The following is a 21,317-nucleotide window of genomic DNA, read 5'->3' as shown; positions in this document are numbered from 1 at the left end:
TCTTTGTTGAAGCTCTGTTTTAGGTCTTGTATGAATTTCTTTACTTCCTTAATTTGGTGTTCAGTGTTTGTTCTCAAATCACTTAGTTGATTGGTTATGGTTTCTTTGGACTCCCATTCCTTCTGTTGGGTTCCATTCAGCATTCCCTTTGTGGTCTCCCTGACTTCCTTCAGCTCTTTGTTAATGGATTCCATGAATGTCTTTAGTGATCTTTGTGTATTCTCTACCTGGTCTCTTAATTCGTGAATTACTCTTTGATTAGTTTCCTCCCTTCTGTGGGATTCCTGCAGTTCTCTTTGAGTGTTCTCTGCCTGCTCACGCCATTCCTCCCTTTCTCTTTGAGTATTCTCAAGTTGTTCACGCAAATCCTGTATCTGTTTTTGAGAAGCTTCCTCACGCTTATGATATTCCTGTATAAACTTCTGGGATGCCTCCTCTCTCTCCCTATCACGCTCATACAGAGTCCTTTGTACATTGTCAAACTTCTCATTTATCATGTTTGCTATTAGTGTTTGTAGAGCTATTTGGGAACTCTCCTCTGGATTATTCTGTATCTGTTCTAATCCCTGATTATCAAGGTTGGGAATTGAGATACCCGAATTTGCCATTTTTCTTGTGTTTTTCCGGCTTACTCGGCCCATTTGAGATAAAGATTGCACCAGTTTTGTGCTAGAACACTATCTTAAGGCAACCATCAACCAAAGTTTGCATTTGTACAGTCAATAGTCTACAGATACAATCTAGTTCAACAGATACATCTATTCAACATCAAACGACTATATGTTAAAGGACTTCGAACCGCAGAAAAGAATTTGGAAAACCAGAAATTATTAGGATTAGTGAGAGATGTGGGTAAAAAATAGGAATAGATTGGTGTGGGGAGGCACAAGGAGAGTTAACTATGTCCTACTCACAGTGCAGGAAATGGGTTGGGTAGGATGCAAGTAGAGAGAGAGAGAAAAAGAAGAGACGGAAAGGGGTATAAAGAGAGACCAGAAAAAGAATAGAAACGTAAAAATTAATGTTATTATAGAGGTTAAAAGACCGTCTATTTAGAGAGGAATGTGAATATGTTCAGAGAAGGGGAGGGACATTGAGGAGATGTGAAAAGCTTTAAGGGAGAAGAAAAGATCAGAAGTTCAGTAGAGCTAGATAAAAAACAAAAAGATAATTAAGAAAGAAAGAAAAAGAGAAAGAAGACAAGAAAAGAAAGGAAAACTCTCATTCACGTAATTCTGAAATAAAAATTATAAGATGAGAAAAAAAAGTTACTGGAAAACAATTATTTTTTCAGAAGAGGCAAAAATTAAAGATTGATAAAAGTTTTAGAAGGGAAAAAAATTTATATACATATATATATATATATATATAAGGTAACAAAAAACAAAAAACAAGCAAAAAAAAAGAAAAGAAGAAGAAGAAAAAAAAGAGAAAAAAAAAAAAAAAAAAAGAAGAAAAAAAAAAAAAAAAAGTCTTTTGATTTTTTTTTTTTGTTTTTTTGTTTTTTTGTTTTTGGGGGGGGAGGAGTGGGAAGAATCCTGTATCTCCCTTTTGTCTGCAACCAGTCTCTTGGAGTCTCTGGTCAGTTTGAGGTCCTGTGGCTTGATTGGTTTCTTAAGTCAGTTGGTTGGAAGAGGCAGAAAAATGCTCTGCTTTACCCAAGATTTTGAGATCCCCCTCCCAGGTTAGTTTTCTGGGAGGGTGGTCTGCTTTGAGAGTCACAAAAGAGGGGGATGTGGTGATGAGGCTAGGTTCTGGGTGGAGTTGAGGCCTTTCAGCAAACAGTAGCTTTTCCCTGGGGCTATTTTGTGATAACTCACAGCGCCCAGCCTGGAGCCATTCTCAGGGTTTCTGTTTTTCAATTGATTGTGGTGGCTGCTAGAGGGAGGGGCAGCCTCTGGCTCTGGTTACCCAGTGAGGCTAGGCTGGCGCCTGTGCTGGGTGACTTTTCCCTGGATGGAGCTGAGTCTGGCAGGTCACTTCGGCGTTAAGTTCTTGTGACCTGCTAAATGACTCATTTTATTCCAAGGCCTGAGCTGAAGCTAGCAGCAACTCCGAGCTTTGTCGGTATCCAAGATGGAGATCACCGGTGCTGGGGGGGGAGGGGTGGCCTTCCTTCCTCTGCTCCCTGAGGAGTGAGGATGTCGGGCTTGTACTCACGCTGAGTCTTGGGTCCTGGGTCGTCTCTGGTGCCGAGTCTTGGATCCTGGGTCGTCTCTGGTCTGCAAGCTGCAGGGTGAAGATGTCCGCTCTTTGTTGGTTCTTGCTGGTGTTGAGTAGAATCCGCTCGGCCGCTGCGTCTGGCTCCTTCGTCCCGGACTCTCTGTGTGAGCGCTCAGGTATGGCCCCCGGCTGTGGTCTCTGCCGCTTGCGACCCTGTCGCCGCCGCAGCCGCCGTGGCGGCTGCTGGCGACCACTTGCCTTGGCTTCCCCTCTCTTGTCTAACTCTCTGTCCTGTGATGGCACACTTGGTGTGATTCTCTGGCTTAGGACTGTTCACTGGAACTCTAAAGCTGCTTTCTATGCGAGAGCTTGTTCAGATTCCAGCTTCTCCTCCGCCATCTTCCCGGAACTCCTCTCTTGTAATTTTTTTAACTAGTCTAAAAAGAATTCACATTTGTTTTCTAAAAGTGTGATTTTTGATGGTAAAATTTTATTAGCATATTGCCTTTTACAATGATCTGTCATGATCCCTTTTATTTTTGTGGTATAAGTTATAATTTACCAGCAAAAAAATCTTAGTACTGCTTTTTCTCTATCCTATAGGTTTTGTTATGGCTTATTTCCATCTCTATTTCTTTCAAGAAACCTGTAAATCTCTTTTTTATTTCTTCCATAGATTTATTCTCATTCCAAATTAGTTGTTCAGTCTGCATATATTTCAATAAATTCTCATTTTTTTCTTATTGGCATCTAGTTTTATTTCATGGAGATAAAACGGATACACAATATGATTTCTTTTTAAAATTTTATTATAACTTGTTTAGTGGCCTGATATATAATCTAATGAAAATTTCAAGCATTGATGAAAACAATGTATGTCTGTAGGTGTTGTATGAAATATTCTGTAACTATCCTAAAAGTCCATTTGATATTTAATATAATTTATAATTATATTACAATTAACTATCATATGTTCATTGGATCATATTTTTCCTCATATTTCTAGAATGACTCAAGCCTGTAATTCCAGCTACTTGGGAGGCAGAGACCAGGATGATCTCAGTTCAAGGCCAGACAGGGCAAAATATTAAAAAGACCTCAGTCTCAACAAATGAACTTGGCATGTTAGTACATATGCCAATGTTAGCTATGAGGGAGACCGTAAGTAAGAGAATCATAGTTTGAATCTGGCCCTGGGAAAAAGCAGTTACCTATGTAAAATAGCCTAAAGTAAAAAGCGCTAGAAGTGTGGATCAAGTGGTAGAGTACTTGTCTAGCAAATGAAAGGACCTAAGCTCAAACCACAGGGCCTCCAAAAAGAAAGAAAACCCACAAGTTTCTTCCCAGCAGAGGAAACGATTAATGATGTAAAAGGCAACTTAACAAGCTATGTACAGTGGCTTATACTGAAATTCTAGCTACTCAGGAGGCTGAGATCAGACAGATCATAGCTTGAGACTATCCTGGGCAGAAATTTCATGACAATCCATTTGTGTGTGTGTGTGTGTGTGTGTGTGTGTGTGTGTGTGTGTGTGTGTGTCTGTGTCTGTGTCTGTGTCTGTGTCTGTGTCTGTGTCTGTGTCTGTCTGTGTGTGTGTGTGCGCGCACGCGCGCATGTGATAGGGCTTGAACTCAGAGTCTTGAGTTCTTGTCTGCCTATTTCACTCACATGTGGCACTCTACCACTTGAGCCACACCTCCAATTCCAGTTCCAGCTTTTTGTTGGTTAATTGGATATAAGATCTTGAGGTTATGTCTGCCTGGGCTGGCTTCAAGTCTCAATGCTCAGATCTCAGTTTCTTGAGTAGCTAGGATTATAGAAGTAAGCCTCCAATGCCTGGCTAAGACCCTATCTTAACCAATAAAAAGCTGGTGTGGTAACATTCACTTGTCATTCTAGCAATGTGGGAAGCATACAAAGGAGTTTGGTCCAGGCCAGCCTGTAGAAAAAACAAAACTCTACTTTAAAAGTAACAAAAAATCAGTCAGGCACCTGTAATCCTAGCTCATCAGAAGGCTGAGACCTGAGGATCAGGTTTTGACCAGCCCAGGCAGCAAAGTCAGTGAGACTCATTTCCAATAAACTACTCAGAAAAAAAGAAGTGGTGCTATGGCTCAAGTGGTAGAGCACTAGCTTTGAGCATAAAGATGCTCAGGGGCAGCACCCAGGCCCTGAGTTCAAGCCCTAGGACAGGGAAAAAAGAAAAGTAACAAAATAAAAAAGGGCTGAAGCTGAGGTGTGGCTCAAGCGGACTTGCCTATCAAGCCCTTACTTAGCTCAAAGCCTAGTACTGAAAAAAATTATTATGACATATCATCTTATATTGTTGATTATTGTTATTAGAAAACATGAAAACAACAAATATTGGTGAATATGTGGAGAAAAGATCATCTTTACATACTATTGCTCAGAATGTAAACTAGTGCATCTACAATGCGAAATATAAGGAGATTCCTCAAAAAAACTACTACTACTATATGATCCAACAGCATCATTTCTGATACTTATCTGAAAGAATTGAGATGGGTGGGGTAAGTATGACAGATTAAAGGCATCCTCTATTTAGATGCCTTGAATGTAAGGAGTCAGATTTTTAAAAAGGAGAAACTGCATTCTAAATAGAGAGAAGAGCAGCATCAAGAATCACAAAGAGGTATCAGGATCACTGAAAACTGCACATAAGCAATAAAGTAAAACAGGAAAGCAGAAAATAGTCTTAAGCCCTGTCTCTGGTTCTGCAGAATGGTTAGATAGAGCTAAAGACACAGTCACAGGTGAGCCCACCCAATGGCTTTGGCAACAGTCCTAACAATTCTAGCTATAGGATAAGTTCCTAGCCCTTACCCCCTTAGACTCAGTGCAGTGATTTGGTGAGACAATGACTGCTCAGATGTGGATGTCTAGGCTTAGTGACGATAGTCTGGTATTAGCCTTATTAGAGAGAGTTATAATAAGATGCCATCTTTAGAGAATGTCTGTTGTTTGAGATAAAGATGCTCTTGCTCTACTCTACAGACTGAAAAGATATAATTATAAGTCATGACTAAACACTTTCATAAATTGTGGTATATATATGCAGTATAATATGATGTATCAAAAAGAATGCAATTGTGATACATATTATTATATGTATATATAAGGTATTGTGCTAAGTGACCTAAGACAAGCCCTAAAGAATATATTTCATGATTCCATTTATATGTGCTGTTAAGAATTGGCAATTCATTGAGACAAAAAGAACAAAAATAGTGGTTACCAGTGGTGGAGAGAAGGAAGAATATAAAGCAGTAACTCTGAACACAGAGTTTCAGTTTAAGACCATGGCAAAGTTCTGAAGATAGATTGTGGTGAAAAGTGCAGCACATTGGAAATATACTTGATGATATTGAACGTTAAAGGGATTAAATAGTAAATTTTTCAGTACATTTCCAGAAAAAATTTCATATTAAAAATACCAGTAGACTGATGTAATAATATATCAATACAATTATATGACATTGCAAAGAATACATCCAATGAATGTAATATTATTTCCATATGTGAAAATGACTTAATGTTACCCACAAGATCCATAAAACAAAGCATAAAAAGCATAAAACATGTCTACTATTTTCCCCTTGACCCCATCCCAGCACTTCAAAGGAGAGAATGTGGTCAAGAATCTAATGTATAGCCTACAAAATGAAGGAGTGAGTAAGGGAGGAATGGGTGAGAATGGTGAAAGGGGTGACATTGGTCAAGATATATTGTATTAATAAATTGCTTTGTTAATTGGCAATAAAAAGAAAAATAAGCACAAAATCTCAACAGATTGAGAAGACAGTTGGAAAATCCAAGACATTTAAAAGATGCCATTGTGACATACCTGGCCTAAGCAAGGTAATAGAGGAAGAATTATATTGGCTCATGATTTTAGTTTAGGTTCTTCATTCTTGGGCTTTACTGTCTCATGTCCTGTGGTGAGGTAGACCATCATGGTGGAGGGAGCATGTGGTAAAGGCTACTCTGGTCAGGAAGGAAAGAGAGAAGGAGGGGTCAGGGCCCAAGGACATACCTCCAGTGTCCTACTTCCTCTAGCTATGTCACATCTCCTAAAGGTACCCTCAAATAGCACCACCCACTGGGGTCCAACTCATGAATTTATAAACTAGTTGGGGGAATACTTCATATCCTAACCATAACATTCCAGTCATAGCCCCATCTTCCTCAAACCTCGTGTCCATCTCATAATACAAATGCATTTAGTCCATCTTCAAGAACCTCCATAAATCTTAGCAGCTCCAACTGCTAGTCAATTTTTTTGTGTGTTGCAATATAAGGATCCAATGTGTTTGGAGATATTGAGGTTTGAACTAAGGGCTTTGCACTTGCTTAGTAGGCACTCAAACACTTAAACTACATTCCTAGACCCTTTTGCTTTAATAATTTTTCAAATAGAGTTTCACATGTTTGTTGTTGTGGGGTTTTGCCTATGCTACCCTGGACTGTGGTCCTTCTATCTACAATTCCTGCATTGCAAGGATGACACCCACCATGCGTGTCTCACATTCTTTTGCCTGAGTTGGCCTTGAATTTTGTTACTTCTGATCTCCATCTCCTGTGTAGTTATGGTTATCTATGTTAGACTTGCTCTGGGAAAGGGCCATTTTTCTCTGTGCTAGTCTGCATGTAGGCTTCCTCCTCCCCTTTGTTTTCCATGCAGGAGTCTCCACTCAATACCTTTGTTACCTAAGTGACCAGCACATCTGGGCCAGTTACCTCCCCTTTCCCTGAGGCCACATCCTGTACTGCCCTCCTTTAGACTGTGGGAGGTTCCCTGATGCTGTGGTCTCATCCACATCTCCGTAGTCCCACCTTCTTCCTTCCCCCTCCCTATATTAATCCCAATCTGGCCAGGGGCCCCCACTTCTGTGCACACCCCAACCACCTGCAAGGCCAGCAGTTTGGAATAAACTTTCTTTTTCCACCTGAAGACCATGTGATAGTTTCCTAAAAGTAATTAAAACCTAACATAACGTAAAACTCTCCCTCTTTGCAGATGACATGATCTTGTATTTAAAGAATCCCATGGACTCCACTCCCAAATTACTCAAGCTGATTCAAAACTTTGGCAAAGTAGCAGGGTATAAAATTAACCCTCAAAAATCAATGGCTTTTCTGTATGCCAACAATGAGAAAAACGTGGCTGAAATCAGGAAAGCAACTCCATTCATTATAGCCCCACAAAAAATAAAATACCTAGGAATTCACTTAACCAAAGAAGTGAAGGATCTCTATGATGAAAACTTTAAAATCTGAAAAAGGAAATCAAAACAGAACTTAGAAAGTGGCAAGACCTCCCAGGCTCCTGGATTGGAAGGATCAACATCGTGAAAATGGCAATACTTCCCAAGGCTACCTACAAATTCAATGCAATACTTATCAATATTCCAACCTCATTTTTCAAGGAAATAGAAGAGGCAATCCAAAAATTCATGTGGAAAAATAAAAGACCCCGAGTAGCAAAAATGATCCTTAACAAAAAGAACAGTGCTGGAATATCAATACCAAATTTCAAACTCTACTAAAAAGCCATAGTAATCAGAACAGCTTGGTACTGGCACAAGAACAGACCTCAGGACCAATGGAATAGAATTGAAAACCCAGAAATGAACCTACAGACCTATAGCCATCTATTCTTTGATAAGGGAGCTAAAAAAAAATAGAATGGAAGAAAGCCTCTTCAGTAAATGGTGCTGGCAAAATTGGTTAATCACTTGTAGAAAACTAAAGCTAGATCCTTATATATCACCCTGCACCAGAATCAACTCCAAATGGGTCAAAGACCTTGGAGTCAAAGCAGACACTCTGAAAACATTACAGGAAGGAATAGGAGAAACCTAGGGTTCCTTAGCACAGGCCAAAATTTTCTTAATAGAGACTCAGAAACACAACAAATCAAAGAAAGGTTGGCCAAATGGGATTGCATGAAGTTGCAGAGCTACTGCATGGCAAAGGACATAGCTAGCAAGATCAATAGAAAGCCCACGGATTGGGAGAAGATCTTCACTAGCCATACAATGGACAAGGGTCTCATATCTAAAATATACCTAGAACTAAAAAAATTAAATCCCCCAAAAACAAATCCTCAAAGAAACAACTGCCCGATAAATAAGTGGGCTAAAGACTTAAAGAGAAGTGGGCTAAAGACTTAAAGAGAAACTTATCTGAAGAAGAAAGAAGGATGGTCAATAGACATATGAAGAAATGCTCAACCTCCTTAGCCATAAAAGAAATGCAAATCAAAACAACATTGAGATACCACATCACCCCAGTTAGAATGGCTATAATCAAGAACTCTAATATCAACAGATGCTGGAGGGGATGTGGACAGAAGGGAACCTTACTGCATTATTGGTGGGAATGTAACACCACTTTGGAAAGTAGTATGGAGGTTCCTCAAAAGACTCCACATAGAATTCCCCTATGACCCAGCAATCCCACTTTTGGGCATTTACCCAAATGATCATAAACAAGACTATACTAAAGCTACCAGCACAACTATGTTTATTGCAGCATTATTTACCATAGCTAATATATGGAACCAACCCAGATGCCCCTCAGTAGATGAATGGATCAAGAAAATGTGGTATATATACACAATGGAATTCTATGCCTCCATCAGAAAGAATGACATTGCCCCATTTGTTAGGAAATGGAAAGACTTGGAAAAAATTATATTAAGTGAAGTCAGCCAGGCCCAAAGAAACATAGGTCCCATGGTTTCCCTTATTTTCAATATCAAGTATATGTCTGAGGCAAGCAGAAATGGTCAGATAAGTTGATGTTAGGCGAATGAACCCCAAGACAAGGATTCAAATGCTTTTTTCTTTCTTGTGATTGTTTCTAACATATTTATAAGATATCCCTTTGTTGCGGTATTTTCACAATAAAAAAAATAGAACCTAACATAATGGTGCTGAAAACTCGGGAAGGGCTTTGAGTTAGGAATGGCAGAATTACCTCTACTTTTCTTTTTCTGAGGCCCAATTCCCTTCCTGACCACCCCTTTTTTCATGGACCGAACTGCTATAGGAACTCCACGCTGGACTTTCTGCCTTTGTTATTTCTGGTTCTTGCACCCACATACCACTTCCCTACTGCTGCTGAGTGTGCTACTCTAAGGGTCTGGTGAGCTCTCTCCCTCTCTTTCTCTCTCCCTCTCTTCTCTATCCTCTCATGTCTCCTACCTCTCTCTCCATGCTGCCATGGCAAAGGGCTCCTATGTCCTAGGCTGGGCTGGTCATTCTCTGGTTCAGGGATGCTGGACTCAGAAGTTTGACCCTTGCTCTAAAGAGATGGGGGTGGATAGGGATGCCTTCCATCTGGTAACCTCTTCAGTCACCAGATTCCCTCCCATGCTTCCAATGGGGTGCTGCCTGGCACACTTGAGTTGAGACACTCCCTTGGGATGCCTCCTACCTCTCTAGATGTACTTTTCCTTAAGGACTCTATAAAGCCAAAGTACCTTATTTTCTATTGCAATAAGGCATGGCCAAAGGCTGGGTGCTGATGGCTCATGCCTGTAATCCTAGCTACTCAGGAGGCTGAGATCTGAGGATCATGATTCAAAGCCAGCCAGGACAGAAAAGTGCATGAGACTCTTATCTTCAATTAACCACCAGAAAACCGGAAGTGGTGCTGTGGCTCAAGCGGTAGAGCACTTATCTTGAGCTGAAGAGCGCAGGGATAGCGCCCAAGCCCAGAGTTCAGGCCCTATGACCAACAACAACAAAAAAGGCATGGCCAAAGTATAAACTAGATAATCAGTCTCAATGGCCCCAAGATAGAAGTTTTAATTATAATATTCCCAGAGATTTGGACAATTTCTGCTGTTGCAATGGTAAATGGCCAGAAGTTCTGTACTTCAGACCTGTTCTTTTGTCTGTCTCTTGTCTCATAAGCCTTCCAGCTATTTCTAGAAATTTTACTTATCTTGTAGGAGTTCAATCTCCAGACATTCCTTACCTTCTGCACTTATCATCCCCCCTTCCAATCTTGTATAACTTTCCCTACCACCCTGGCACCTGGGCAGCCCATCCCCACCCACTCATCTTTACTCATGGCCTCCCGGCCATCTCACTTTTCCTCTCTCTCCCTCTTTCTCCCTTTTCCTCACTTCCTCTCTCTTTCCCTCTCTCCCTCTCTCATGTGCTTGCTTGCTTACTTTATAAAACTCTAAGTCCTAACATCCCAACTTGTTTTCTGCCATCCTGGCCACGCAATGGGTTTTTATGCTTCCCCACTTATCCAAGTCAGGTGTTCAAAGTGAATTTGTATGTATGCTAATATGCCTTAGCTATCTAGGCTTTGGTTATCTGTGTAAAATTAAGTTTGTTGGCAAAAGTATTTTTTAAAGTTTTCTAACACTGACCATGTGGTTCTATCATATTGGGCAAAATATTTCATTTTTTGTTGGAATTCCAAAAGAGTCTATGGCAGATATTCATTTTTGTGTGCTTTTAAACCTATGTGCATGTGTGTGTGTGTGTGTGTGTGTTTGTGCAAGTTTTTAACATGCATTTCCAAGTATACAGAGCTGACGATGATTTCAATCTTAACTAGCATCCTAAAATGCTATATTCAGTTAATCAGTTGCTTTTTGAAAACTCATATCGTCTACTGAGTTCTGCCATTGCAGATTGCAAATTTCACCCTCTGCAGTATTTAGCCAGACCTCCATAAGAATAACTCTGGCAAGTATTTTTTGGTCATTCTTGACAAGGTACAGATAAGCTCTAATGATTATTTCTATTGGTCTCCTTGTTGCTTCAATTGGAAATAAAAAGGGTTTTGTGGCAAAGACTCCTTTGATCTGAGGATTCCAGTTCAAAGCTAGTTCAGGCAGAAAAATCCCTCGGAGACTTCCTCTCCCAACTAATCAGCAAAGAGCCAGGATGGAACCATGGCTCAAGAAACTCCTGTCTCAAATTAGCTGGCCAAATGCTGGAAGTGGCATTGTGGCTCAAAGTGGTAGAACACTAGCCTTGAGAAGTGCTCAGGGACAGTTCCCAGGCCTTGAGTTCAAACCCCATGACTGACAAGAAATGCTAACTGGGACAAGCCATCCCAGCAACAAGCACCTAAATCCCTAGGACCAGGCCAGTTCTGACAAAAAACAATCATGGAGAGGAGTAGGAGGAGATGATGTCACATCCTAAATGGAGTCACATTGTACAAGCCCTTTCAAAATTAACCAGAGCCAGGAGATCAAAAGAAAATAGGTAATGAGCATGCCTATTGTTCAAAATGAGTCTTAGGACAGTTAGCCTTGGCAGCTTCCTGGGTCTCCTATACATACTCCATAATCCGGACATCTACCAAAGCCTCCCATCAGGCCCTTAACCACTCCAATCCAGCCCCAGCTTCTGACTGCTTATTCTTTTTTTGGGGGGGGGGGGAGTCCAGTCGTGGGGCCTGAACTCTGGGCCTGGGTGCTGTCCCTCATCTCTTCAGCTCAAGGCGAGCGCTCTACTACTTGAGCCACAGCACCACTTCCGGCTTTTTTTTTGCTTATGTGGTACTGGGGAATCAAACCCAGGGCCTCATGCATGCAAGGCAAGCACTTTACCACTGAGCCACCTTCCCAGCCCTGACTGCTTATTCTTAACCAGTCTACCATGCTCTCCCCTACCCAGCTCCCCAGTGTCAGAAGTAGCTAGGCACATTTTCCACCAACTCCAGGACCACCTGGAACACAGGAGATAGGAACTAGGTAAACTAGTCAAATCATCCAATCTTTAATTTTCTGCCCTGAACCTTTCCTTTTGTCATTTGTGTGCTTTCTAGTATTTTTTCTTATTGCTCAGCCCCTGCCTTGGAAGATTTCTTTCATATTTCATCCACCAAGGTTCAGTCACTGCTGCCTTCTCCCGGACTGGACCAGACACCTCTGCCTCCTACCCCTTAATGTGAGGTTCCTTGCCAGCAGGATGTAGCCGTAGTCTGTGCTCTTTTTCTTAATCATCAGAAGGCCAGAATGTTAGATTTGCCCAGGGAAATGGCCACTTCTCCCTGTGCCAATCTGCATGTAGGCTTCCTCCTCCCCCTTGTTTTCCATATAAGAAGTCTCCATCCAGCACCTGTGTTACCTAGGTGACTGGACCACCTATGCCAGTTATCTTCCCTTTCTCTGAGGTTACATCCTGGACAACCCCAATCAAGCCTCCTCTGGACGGTGAGAGGTTCCCAGATGCTGAGGTCACATCCACATCCTCTGTGGCTACATCTTCTCCCGGCCCCCCTCCCTACATTAACCCCAATGCAGCCAGGTGCCCCCACACACACTTCGGCACACACCTCAACCGTGCACAAGGTCAGCAGTTCAGAAATAAACTTTTCCCCCCTGAAGATCACCTGGTTGTATCTTAAATCTAATTAAAACCTAACAATGTGCATGAACCACCACACCTGGAAGAATCCAATGGGGAGTACAAGAGGGGGATAGTTTTTCCAACAGCTTCTTTAAAGAGAATATCCTTTCTCTGTTGTGTATTCATTGTACTTTTATTGAAGATTAGTTGAGTATATGTGCCTGGGTTTATTTCTAGTTTCTAGTCTGTCCCACTGATATACATGCTTGTCTTTTTTTCTGTGTGTGAGCACGTAGGCCAGTTCTGGAGCTTGAACTCAGGACCTAGTGCTGTCCTTGAACTTTTTGCTCATGGCCAGCATTCTACCACTTGAGCCTCGGCTCTACTTCTGGCTTTTTGGTGGTTAACTTACTTTCCTGCCTGGGCCAACTTCAAATCAGGATCATCAGATCTCAGCCTTGTGAGTAGTTAGGATTACAGGTATTAGCCACTGGAGCCTCACATACCTGTCTTTTTTATGAGAGTACCTTACTGATTACTTTAGCTTGTAATTATGTAATGTTTTATATATAAAATGCTAGGGAACTCTGTTAGCACTAATACATGAGACAAAAATATTTCAAACTATAATACCAATATGCAAAATATATTTCTACACTGTACCAACAGGAAAATATGAAATTAAGCAATCAATTTTATTTACAATAGCACCATAAAGAATTAAATACTTTAAAGCTTTAAAATAATATATGTGAACTACTGCTGTGAAAGCTACAAGATATTGTTGAAAGAAGATTTAACTAAAAGGAAAGATAGCCCATGTCCATAGATTGGAAAACTAGGTATTATGATGCACTAGATCATGAATTGACTTACATGTTTTACACAAATCTAGCTGCTTTTTATACAATTATTTTGATTATTCTTTTTGTAAGGATAAGAGAGCTCTTAATCTGAATCAGATCAAATCTGAGGCCAAATTTCTCCTAGTGCTGAGCATGAAGCCTTTGTTTTTGATTTGTTATTTTGGTTTTGGTTTTAGGGTTTTAACAAAAACCCTAAAAACCCTTGAACTCAGGGCCTATGCACTGTCCCTGAGTTTTTTTGCTCAAGGCTAGCACTCTATCACTTTGAGACACAACTCTACTTTCAGTTTTCTGGTGGTTAATTAGAGATAAGACTCTCATGGACTTTCATACTGGGGCTGACTTCAAACTGCAATCCTCAGATCTCAGCCTCCTGAGCAGCCAGGATTATAGGCAGGAGCCACCAGTGTCTGGCTGATTTTAGATTGTTTTTAATAGATAGTCAATCTTGCCAGAAGGCCCACCCTATCCCCAAACTCAAGATTCTCTTGCCTCAGCCTTCTGAGAGCTGGGATTATACTTGTGCCCCACCCCACCCATCTTAACATGGATCTTTTGTGTCATATAAATAGCCCTCCACTTTGATGCATGGGAGATAATAACCTCTGAACCCTTTATAAGACAGGCTGAACAAATAATGATAAATACAGATTCAGATATCATCTCTATGAATAACAGTGATCCATATCCTACAAAAATAAATCCTAGTAACAAAAAGCTTCTTGGTATTTCATCCTTTGCCAAATTGTCAAAGCTGCCTTGAGTTAAAAAGAGGGTCTTCATTACAATACTGTGTAAGCTAGCCTATTACAAAGGCAAATGCTTCATTTTATTAGCTTTAGGTTTGTAAAAATTTTTTTAATTGTGAGTGGTTTCTAAAGATTTTTACATCAATTTTTCTGATACTACCTTGTGGTAGACAAAGGAAGATTAAATACTTTTCCCTGGGCAGGGAGGGACAATTCAACTATAAAATTGTTCACTATAGATTTAAGATTAATGGCAAAATCTTAAGTGCCACTTTCAAATCCAAAAGGAGGAAACTCCTAAAAAAAAACTCCAACCTTATTCAATAATGGTAATTTTCAAGAGAAAATTGAATACCCATAGATACTTTACATATGTTTACAATATATTGAAAAACAAATTATGAAAAATAGATTAACTATATTCTATTACTTTTTTTGCTGCTCCTGGGGCTTGAACTCAGAGCCTGTGCTCTGTCGCTGAGCCTTTCTGTGCTTAAGTATAGCACTCTACCACTTGAGCCACAGTACCACCTCCAGCTTTTTCTGAGTAGTTTATTGGTGATAAGAGTCTCACAGACTTTTCCTACCCAGGCTGGCTTCAGACCGTGATCCTCAGATCTCAGCCTCCTGAGTAGCTAACATTACAGGCATGAGCCTCTGGTGCCCAACTTGAAATTCTAATTTATAATAAAAATGTATAGAGAAAATAATAATCAATATGCTAGCTTCAGATTGTATTTGTGTGTGTGTGTGTGTGTGTGTGTGTGTTTAGCTTCATGTTGTATTTGTGTGTGTGTGTGTGTATGTGTGTGTGTGTGCTGATACTGTGGCTTTAACTCAGAGCCTCCAGGTAGCTGATCTTACTTGCTGAAAGCTGGGGCTTTACCCAGTCATGCCTTCCAGTCTAGATTTTTGCTGGTTAATTGGAGATGAACTCTCCTGAACTTTTCCACCACAGCTGTCTTTAAATCTTCCTATTCTCAGTCTCCTGATTACCTAGGATTACAGGATTCAATATACTATGTTCCTAACATGCACTTATAAAAATAATAATAAAAATGTAACAGTCAGCCAGGCTCTAGTGGTTCACACCTGTAGTCCTAGCTACTGAGGAGGCTGAAATCAAAGGACTGAGGTTCAGAGTCAGCCCAGGCAGGGATGTCCCAAAGGCTCGTAAGTTCAATTAACCACCAAAAAAGTCAGAAGTGAAGCTATGACTCAAAAAGGTCAGAGATAGTGAGCTCAAGCCCCAGGACTGACACCAAAAATGTAAAAAACAGTTCAATTTTACTGAATTTGAAAAACACTTGAACCAATTCAAGGTGATTAGTGCTATGTAAACTCTTATACACTTATGTAAAACACTGTACACTATTATCATGTAAACTTTAAAGGAGAAACATTTGAAAACAGATCAAGAACATTTTATGTCTGTATCTATAACTTTAAATTCCACTAAAAAGGAAAGAAAAAATAAAACATTCCTAGACATTCACAAAGATTTTCATTATAAAACTGATCTTGTAAGGAAAAACTAGAAATCAATTTACACAAACTCAAAGAGAGTCTGGCTTTAGAAATTATATGTCATCCCTGTGATGGAATATCATATAACAACAGAACTACAGGAGAATATAAGATTTACAAAGGTAGTTCCTAAGGAACTATTATAGCAAAATTGTCCTCCAATGAAACAATGCATATTATATTATAAATATAAATGTGTAGATATCTATTTATTAAAACTATATTGTAAAGTAAAGCTTTTTGGAATGATTATAGGATTCTAATATTTTTACATTAACAATTCAAAACATTTCTATTATACTCATGTACAGTTTTTGTATAAAGATAAATGTTCAAAATAAATGAAATCACAAAATTTCCTTAGTATTGGCAAATTGCAAAATGATTTTGGTAGCAAGTGCAGGAAGTCATTCAAGTATCTAAGTCCTCACACAATTCTGGTACACCTTATAAAGGTGGACTTAACTTTATGGATGATCAATTAGTAATCAAATCCTTCCCCCAAAGTCCCCAAAAGCTCACATTCTTTGGATACTTCAAGTTTCATTTCAGCACCGATTGTTCAGGAAATGATCTTGAATGTCCTGAGGGTTAATGCACATGAACATATTGGTAGTATTTGAGTTTGAAAACATACCCAATAACAACCAAGATGTTCAACAATAATGAAGAACTTAAGCATGCAAAACACACACACACACAAACACACAGACATAGGCATGAATATATATGTACATCCATTCATACATCTATCAGTATAACCATGTAGTCAATTGAATATTTGTGGCCAGAGAAAATATTTTAAAAGTATCTTTAATGAGAGGGAATGAAGTTCAAGAGTATGTGTATATAAATAACATACACACACCTTAATATGTTGAAAAGCAGATATAAAAACAGTATGTACATTATAATATCCATATATGACATATGCATAAGAAAAATACTGAAGCAACAGGAAAAACATTTCAGGTAGTTTTTTGTTGAAAATACACAGCACATACACATGAACAAGATTCTGGAAAGAATGAGTAGTCATTAGGATTGATAGCTGATGGCACTAATTTTCTTCTGTTAACTTGACTGCTTTGTAACAGTTTTCCTGCAAAGAAGCTGAATTATTTTTCCGACAACAAGGAAAAAGACAGGAAGGGGCAGCTGAGGAAAGGGGTGATTAACAGCGTTCAATTCCAGAGAAACAATCAAGGACAGCGAAATACCAACTGCAGCCCATCAAGCTCTGGCCAAGACACACACACACACACACACACACACACTCACACAAGCACGCGTACAGGCATGCGCACATACGCACGCACACACATGCGCACGCGCGCACACACACACACACACACAAACACACACATACACACTGATTACAGTGGACCAGGAAGGAAACTATACAGAGGAAAGGGGCATACTCGTTTTACTAGCTGCGCTGGCTGGCACAAGTGCAAATCAGTACAATGCTTAGGAAGGGGCCTTTTGGCAACACACAGGAAGTCTTTGAAAGGTCTGCGTGTGGATCCTGCAAGTCCACAGTTAAGCAGACCATCCAGAATGCTAGCAAAGATTTGGCTTGACAAGGAAGGATTCACTCATCAGAGCACACAGTGTTGGTTTTAAACACAGGGAAAGAACTAGGCACCACCTGAATGTCCAACAGTGTGGAATGGTTACAGAAACGTTAAGGTCCATGGATGCACAGGAGCACTCTGCAGGCACTGAAGATGACGGTTGGTTGGAAAGCCTGTTGAAGAACATGGAAAGAAGTTCAGTGGGTTGATTTCTGTTTGGTTTTAGTTGCTGAAAAAGCAGGTTAAGAAACACCACATACATGAACCACTCTACTAGAGCATGTTAACAGGGCAGGTGAGGAGGGGTTGGGGACAGGGGCGGGGCCAGAGGGGGCCAGAGAGGAGAGAGCTGGCCAAACGTTTAAGCACACCAAAAAAGGTCAAAAGTGGTTCTCTGGGTAGCAGGATCATGGGAAGCAACTACACTCTGGGGGTTTCCCCTCCTCTGATTGCCTTCTTCTTTCTGAGAGCTCTGCCATGAAATGGTATCTATCACCTGTGCAGTGAACAGAGCAAGAAAATGCCTTTCCAAAGCAAAGCAAACCACAGGGCAAGAAGCAGCCTTCACCTATCAAATGGCACAGATTAGTAGTATTAATCACAACTCCCTTGGTAGGGGTAGGGGTGGGAGTGGGGGTAGGGGTGGGGTAGGGAGTGGAGGGCAGGACAGAAACAGGAGGGGAAGGAGAAGTTAGGGAGTGGGAGTAGAGGGAAACAAAAGGGGAGGGAGAGGGGGAAGGGAGGAAGCCAAAAAGGAGGGAAGGAGGGAAGAAAGGAAGGAAGGAAGGAAGGAAGGAAGGAAGGAAGGAAGGAAGGAAGGAAGGAAGGAAGGAAGGAAGGAAGGGGGTCAGGAGGGAGGGAATGAATGAATGAAAGGAGGGAAGGCAAGGAGGGAGGGGGAGAAAGCCAGGCCAGAGGGACAGGGGGAAAGGGGGAAAGGGGAGAAGGGACTGGGCAGGGGTGAGGCAGGGAGGCAAAGGCAAAGGCAAAGGGAAAGAGAGGGAAGGAAGGGGAATGGGGTGGCAGAGAGAGACCTGCACTCTCCATACAATACACTGCTGGTGGGTTGGGGGAGGTGCGGGGGGGGGGGGGGATTGTAAACCGGGTGGGAGCCAGGGCTCGGCTCTACTGGGTGGCTCCTGGGATATCTTCATCGAAAGGTGGCCTCCTCGTCGGTGTCATCCTCGAAATCCCTGACGTCAGCGCTGGTGGACTGCCTGGCCCAGGCGCCCCTCTCGGCCTCTCTCTCTCTATGCGACTTGAAGCGGCCCACGAAGATCTTGCGGTAGTTGAGGAAGATGCCATTCATGGCATCGATGGCGCGGTCGGCCGACTCCTGCTTCTGGAAGTGCACGAACCCGTAGCCCTTGGGGCCCTTCTCGTCGCAGGCCACCTTGCAGGACAGGATGTTGCCGAAGGCTGAGAAGATGTTGTAGAGCGCCTTGTTGTCGATGGTCTTGCCCAGGTTCTTGATGAAGACGTTGCCCACCCCGCTCTTGCGGAGCGAGGGGTCCCGCTGGGACCACATGATGCGCACCGGCCTGCCTTTGATGACGTCGAAGTTGAGGGTCTCCAGGGCCCGCTTGGCGTCCACCGGCTGCTGGTAGTTGACATAGGCGTAGCCCAGGGAGCGGCGGGTGATCTTGTCCCTGCAAATGCGGATGGACAGGATGGGCCCGGCCGGGCTGAACTTCTCGTACAGCATCGCCTCGGTCACCTCGGGGTGCAGGTCGCCCACGTACAGAGAGGCCATGGGAAAGTCTGGGTTCCCGTCGTTGTCCTCGTCCGGCCCCACCCCCGCATCGGCCGCCGCCACCGCCGCCGCCGCCACCACCGCCTGGACTTCGGCCTCCTCCGCCGCCATCGCCGCCGCCAACTCCTCATCCAAATCCACCCTGGCCTCCCCCAAGGGGGGCGCCACCGCACCGGCCTCCGCCGCGGCGGCCGCTAGCGGGGCGCCGGCCTCCGTCACCTCCCCCAGGCTGGCCTCGGCCGCCGCCGCCGCCGCCGCCGCCGCCGCGGCCTCGGCCTCCACCTCAGCCTCCACCTCGGCTTCCGCCTCCGCCACGGAGGCCTCCGCCACGGCCTCCGCCACGGTCGCCGCCGCAGCCTCCGCCGCTGCCGCCGCCGCCGCCGCCGCCGCCGCCACCGCCGCCGCCACGGTCGCCGCTGTCGCCACGGTCGCCGCTGCCGCCGGGCCGCTGCCGCGACCTCCCTCGCAGAGACCTGAAGGGCCGGAGAGCAGGGGAGGGGAGAGTGGGAGAGCGCGAGGTCCGGTGGGCGCCGGAACCCGGGCCGGGGGCGCGCGAGGGGGTCCCCGGAGCCGGCCCGACCGGACCGAGCGAGTCACCTGGGCTGGCGAGCGCTGCCTGGAGCGCGCCGCTGCGAGTTCCGCAGCCCGCCTGCAGCTGCTGCTGCTGCTGCTGCTGCTGCTGCTGCTGCTGCTGCTGCGCTGTGGCTGTGGCCGTCGTCGCCCCGCCGCCGCCGCCGCCGCCGACTTGGTCGTGGGCTAGAGTGTTGGGCGCAGGCGGGCGGGCGGCGTGTGGTGGGGGGCGGGGGTGTTGGCGTCTGTGGTCCGGGCAGCTGGGAAAGCTTCAGTCTCTTTGGTTCCCCCTGTGGCTGCTGCGGGGCTGCGGGGCTGCGGGCGGTGGGAGGGGGACGTGTGGGAGGCCCGGCGGGGAGGCGGGGAAGGGGAGAGGTGGGTGGGGTGACACAGCTCTGCCCCTCACGTCGTCGCCTGCCTGTTTCCTGGGAGCACGCCAGGAAAAGGGTGCCACTGTGCATAGACCCAAGGCTTTCGGGGACCTGGCATTGGAAGGGTGGGGGTCGGTGAGTGGGAGGGAGTGCTGGGGGGGGGAGGGGGCGAGCTGTGGCCCTCTCTCCAGAATGACACATTCCAGGATGAAATCAAGGGCCTTGCAAGAGTGAAGGGAGGCCTGGAAGATACACTTCTTGTTTAGATGCCTGCCTAAACAAAGCCAAGAAAAAGGGTTGCTCACGTTGGGGGAGGCCTGTTCCCTGCCATGAAAGCACACACACACACACACACACACACACACACACACACACACACACACACACACACACACACACACACACACTCACTCCCCAGTGTCATCACCACCTTGTGGAGTCTTTCCACTGAATTCTGGGTTCTGAGGCTCCCCAGGTCCCCCCAAGCAGCAAGCCAGATGAACCATTTTCTGAGAGCTCTCTCTCCCCTTTCTCCCCTCTCTCTCCCTCTTTGCAGCTCTCTCCCTCCTAAGCAACACTTGCCAAAGAGAGAGAGATTCTGTGTTCATTCACAAGTCCCTGCCCCCACATATGGATAGGACCAGAGCCAGTTTCTAGGGATGCAGGGAGACAGCAGGACATGGGCCAGATCTGAGCTTGTCCTGGGGGCACAGCCTGGGCTGGAAAGCCTACCACTTGACTCCAGAGCACCAAACAAGATAAAGCAAGGGTCTGCATACCTGCTAAAGCCCACAGGCCTCCCAAGCCTCAGTCATCATTGCCTACAAGGGGAGGAATCCAAGAGACACCCTCATTCCCTCTTTCCCAGCCTCTGCGACCCCCCTGCCTCAGCCTGACCACTGTCACCAGTGCCCAAGCACCCTGTCCTCCATGGGAAGGTAAGGAAAACTAAAGGAACAGGGTCTGGTCCTCAGCCAGGTGCTCCATCTTCACAGGCCATCCTTGCACTAGTGGGGGCTAAAAGACATCTTCTGGAAAAGGAGCAGTTGGGGTTGGTGTGTCAGAACTGGGTTGGGGGAAGGGAGTAAGGAGAGAGGGAAGCCCAGGGCCCAGTGGAAGCAGAGGAGCTACACAGGGCTAATTGTTCAGGGGACAGCCCAGCTAGTGAAATGACCAGGGTAGCTGCTGGGGAGTGTTCTCCAAGGTCCTCCATGCAGGGTCCACCTCCTTTGTTATAGTCAGGTGGCTGGCAGTTTCTGCCACCTGCCATCCAAAGTCTTGAGTGCAAAGCAGTGAGAATCTACTGGGGTATCACTGGAGAGAGGGAGAGGAGCTTTCTTGTGGGAGAAAGCACTATTTATCTCCATTCATTCGTTGGTTCATTCATT

At 44.0% G+C, this 21,317-nt stretch overlaps 1 protein-coding gene across 1 annotated transcript; it reads right to left on the bottom strand.

Moving 5' to 3' along the window:
- Positions 1-16,023: 16,023 nt before the first annotated feature.
- Pabpc1l2a (poly(A) binding protein cytoplasmic 1 like 2A) lies at positions 16,024-19,058 on the bottom strand. The gene has a single exon (XM_070040191.1). It carries the CDS (start codon positions 18,986-18,988, stop codon positions 18,386-18,388), a length of 603 nt encoding a protein of 200 aa, XP_069896292.1. The 5' UTR covers positions 18,989-19,058; the 3' UTR covers positions 16,024-18,385.
- Between the last annotated feature and the right edge of the window lie 2,259 nt (positions 19,059-21,317).

Source organism: Dipodomys merriami, unplaced genomic scaffold (assembly GCF_024711535.1).
Source record: "Dipodomys merriami isolate MVZ:Mamm:240054 unplaced genomic scaffold, mDipMer1.0.p SCAF_3, whole genome shotgun sequence".
NCBI lineage: Eukaryota > Metazoa > Chordata > Mammalia > Rodentia > Heteromyidae > Dipodomys > Dipodomys merriami.
The sequence above is the reverse complement of the archived record's forward strand: the minus strand, read 5'-3'. Positions and strand labels throughout refer to the sequence as shown.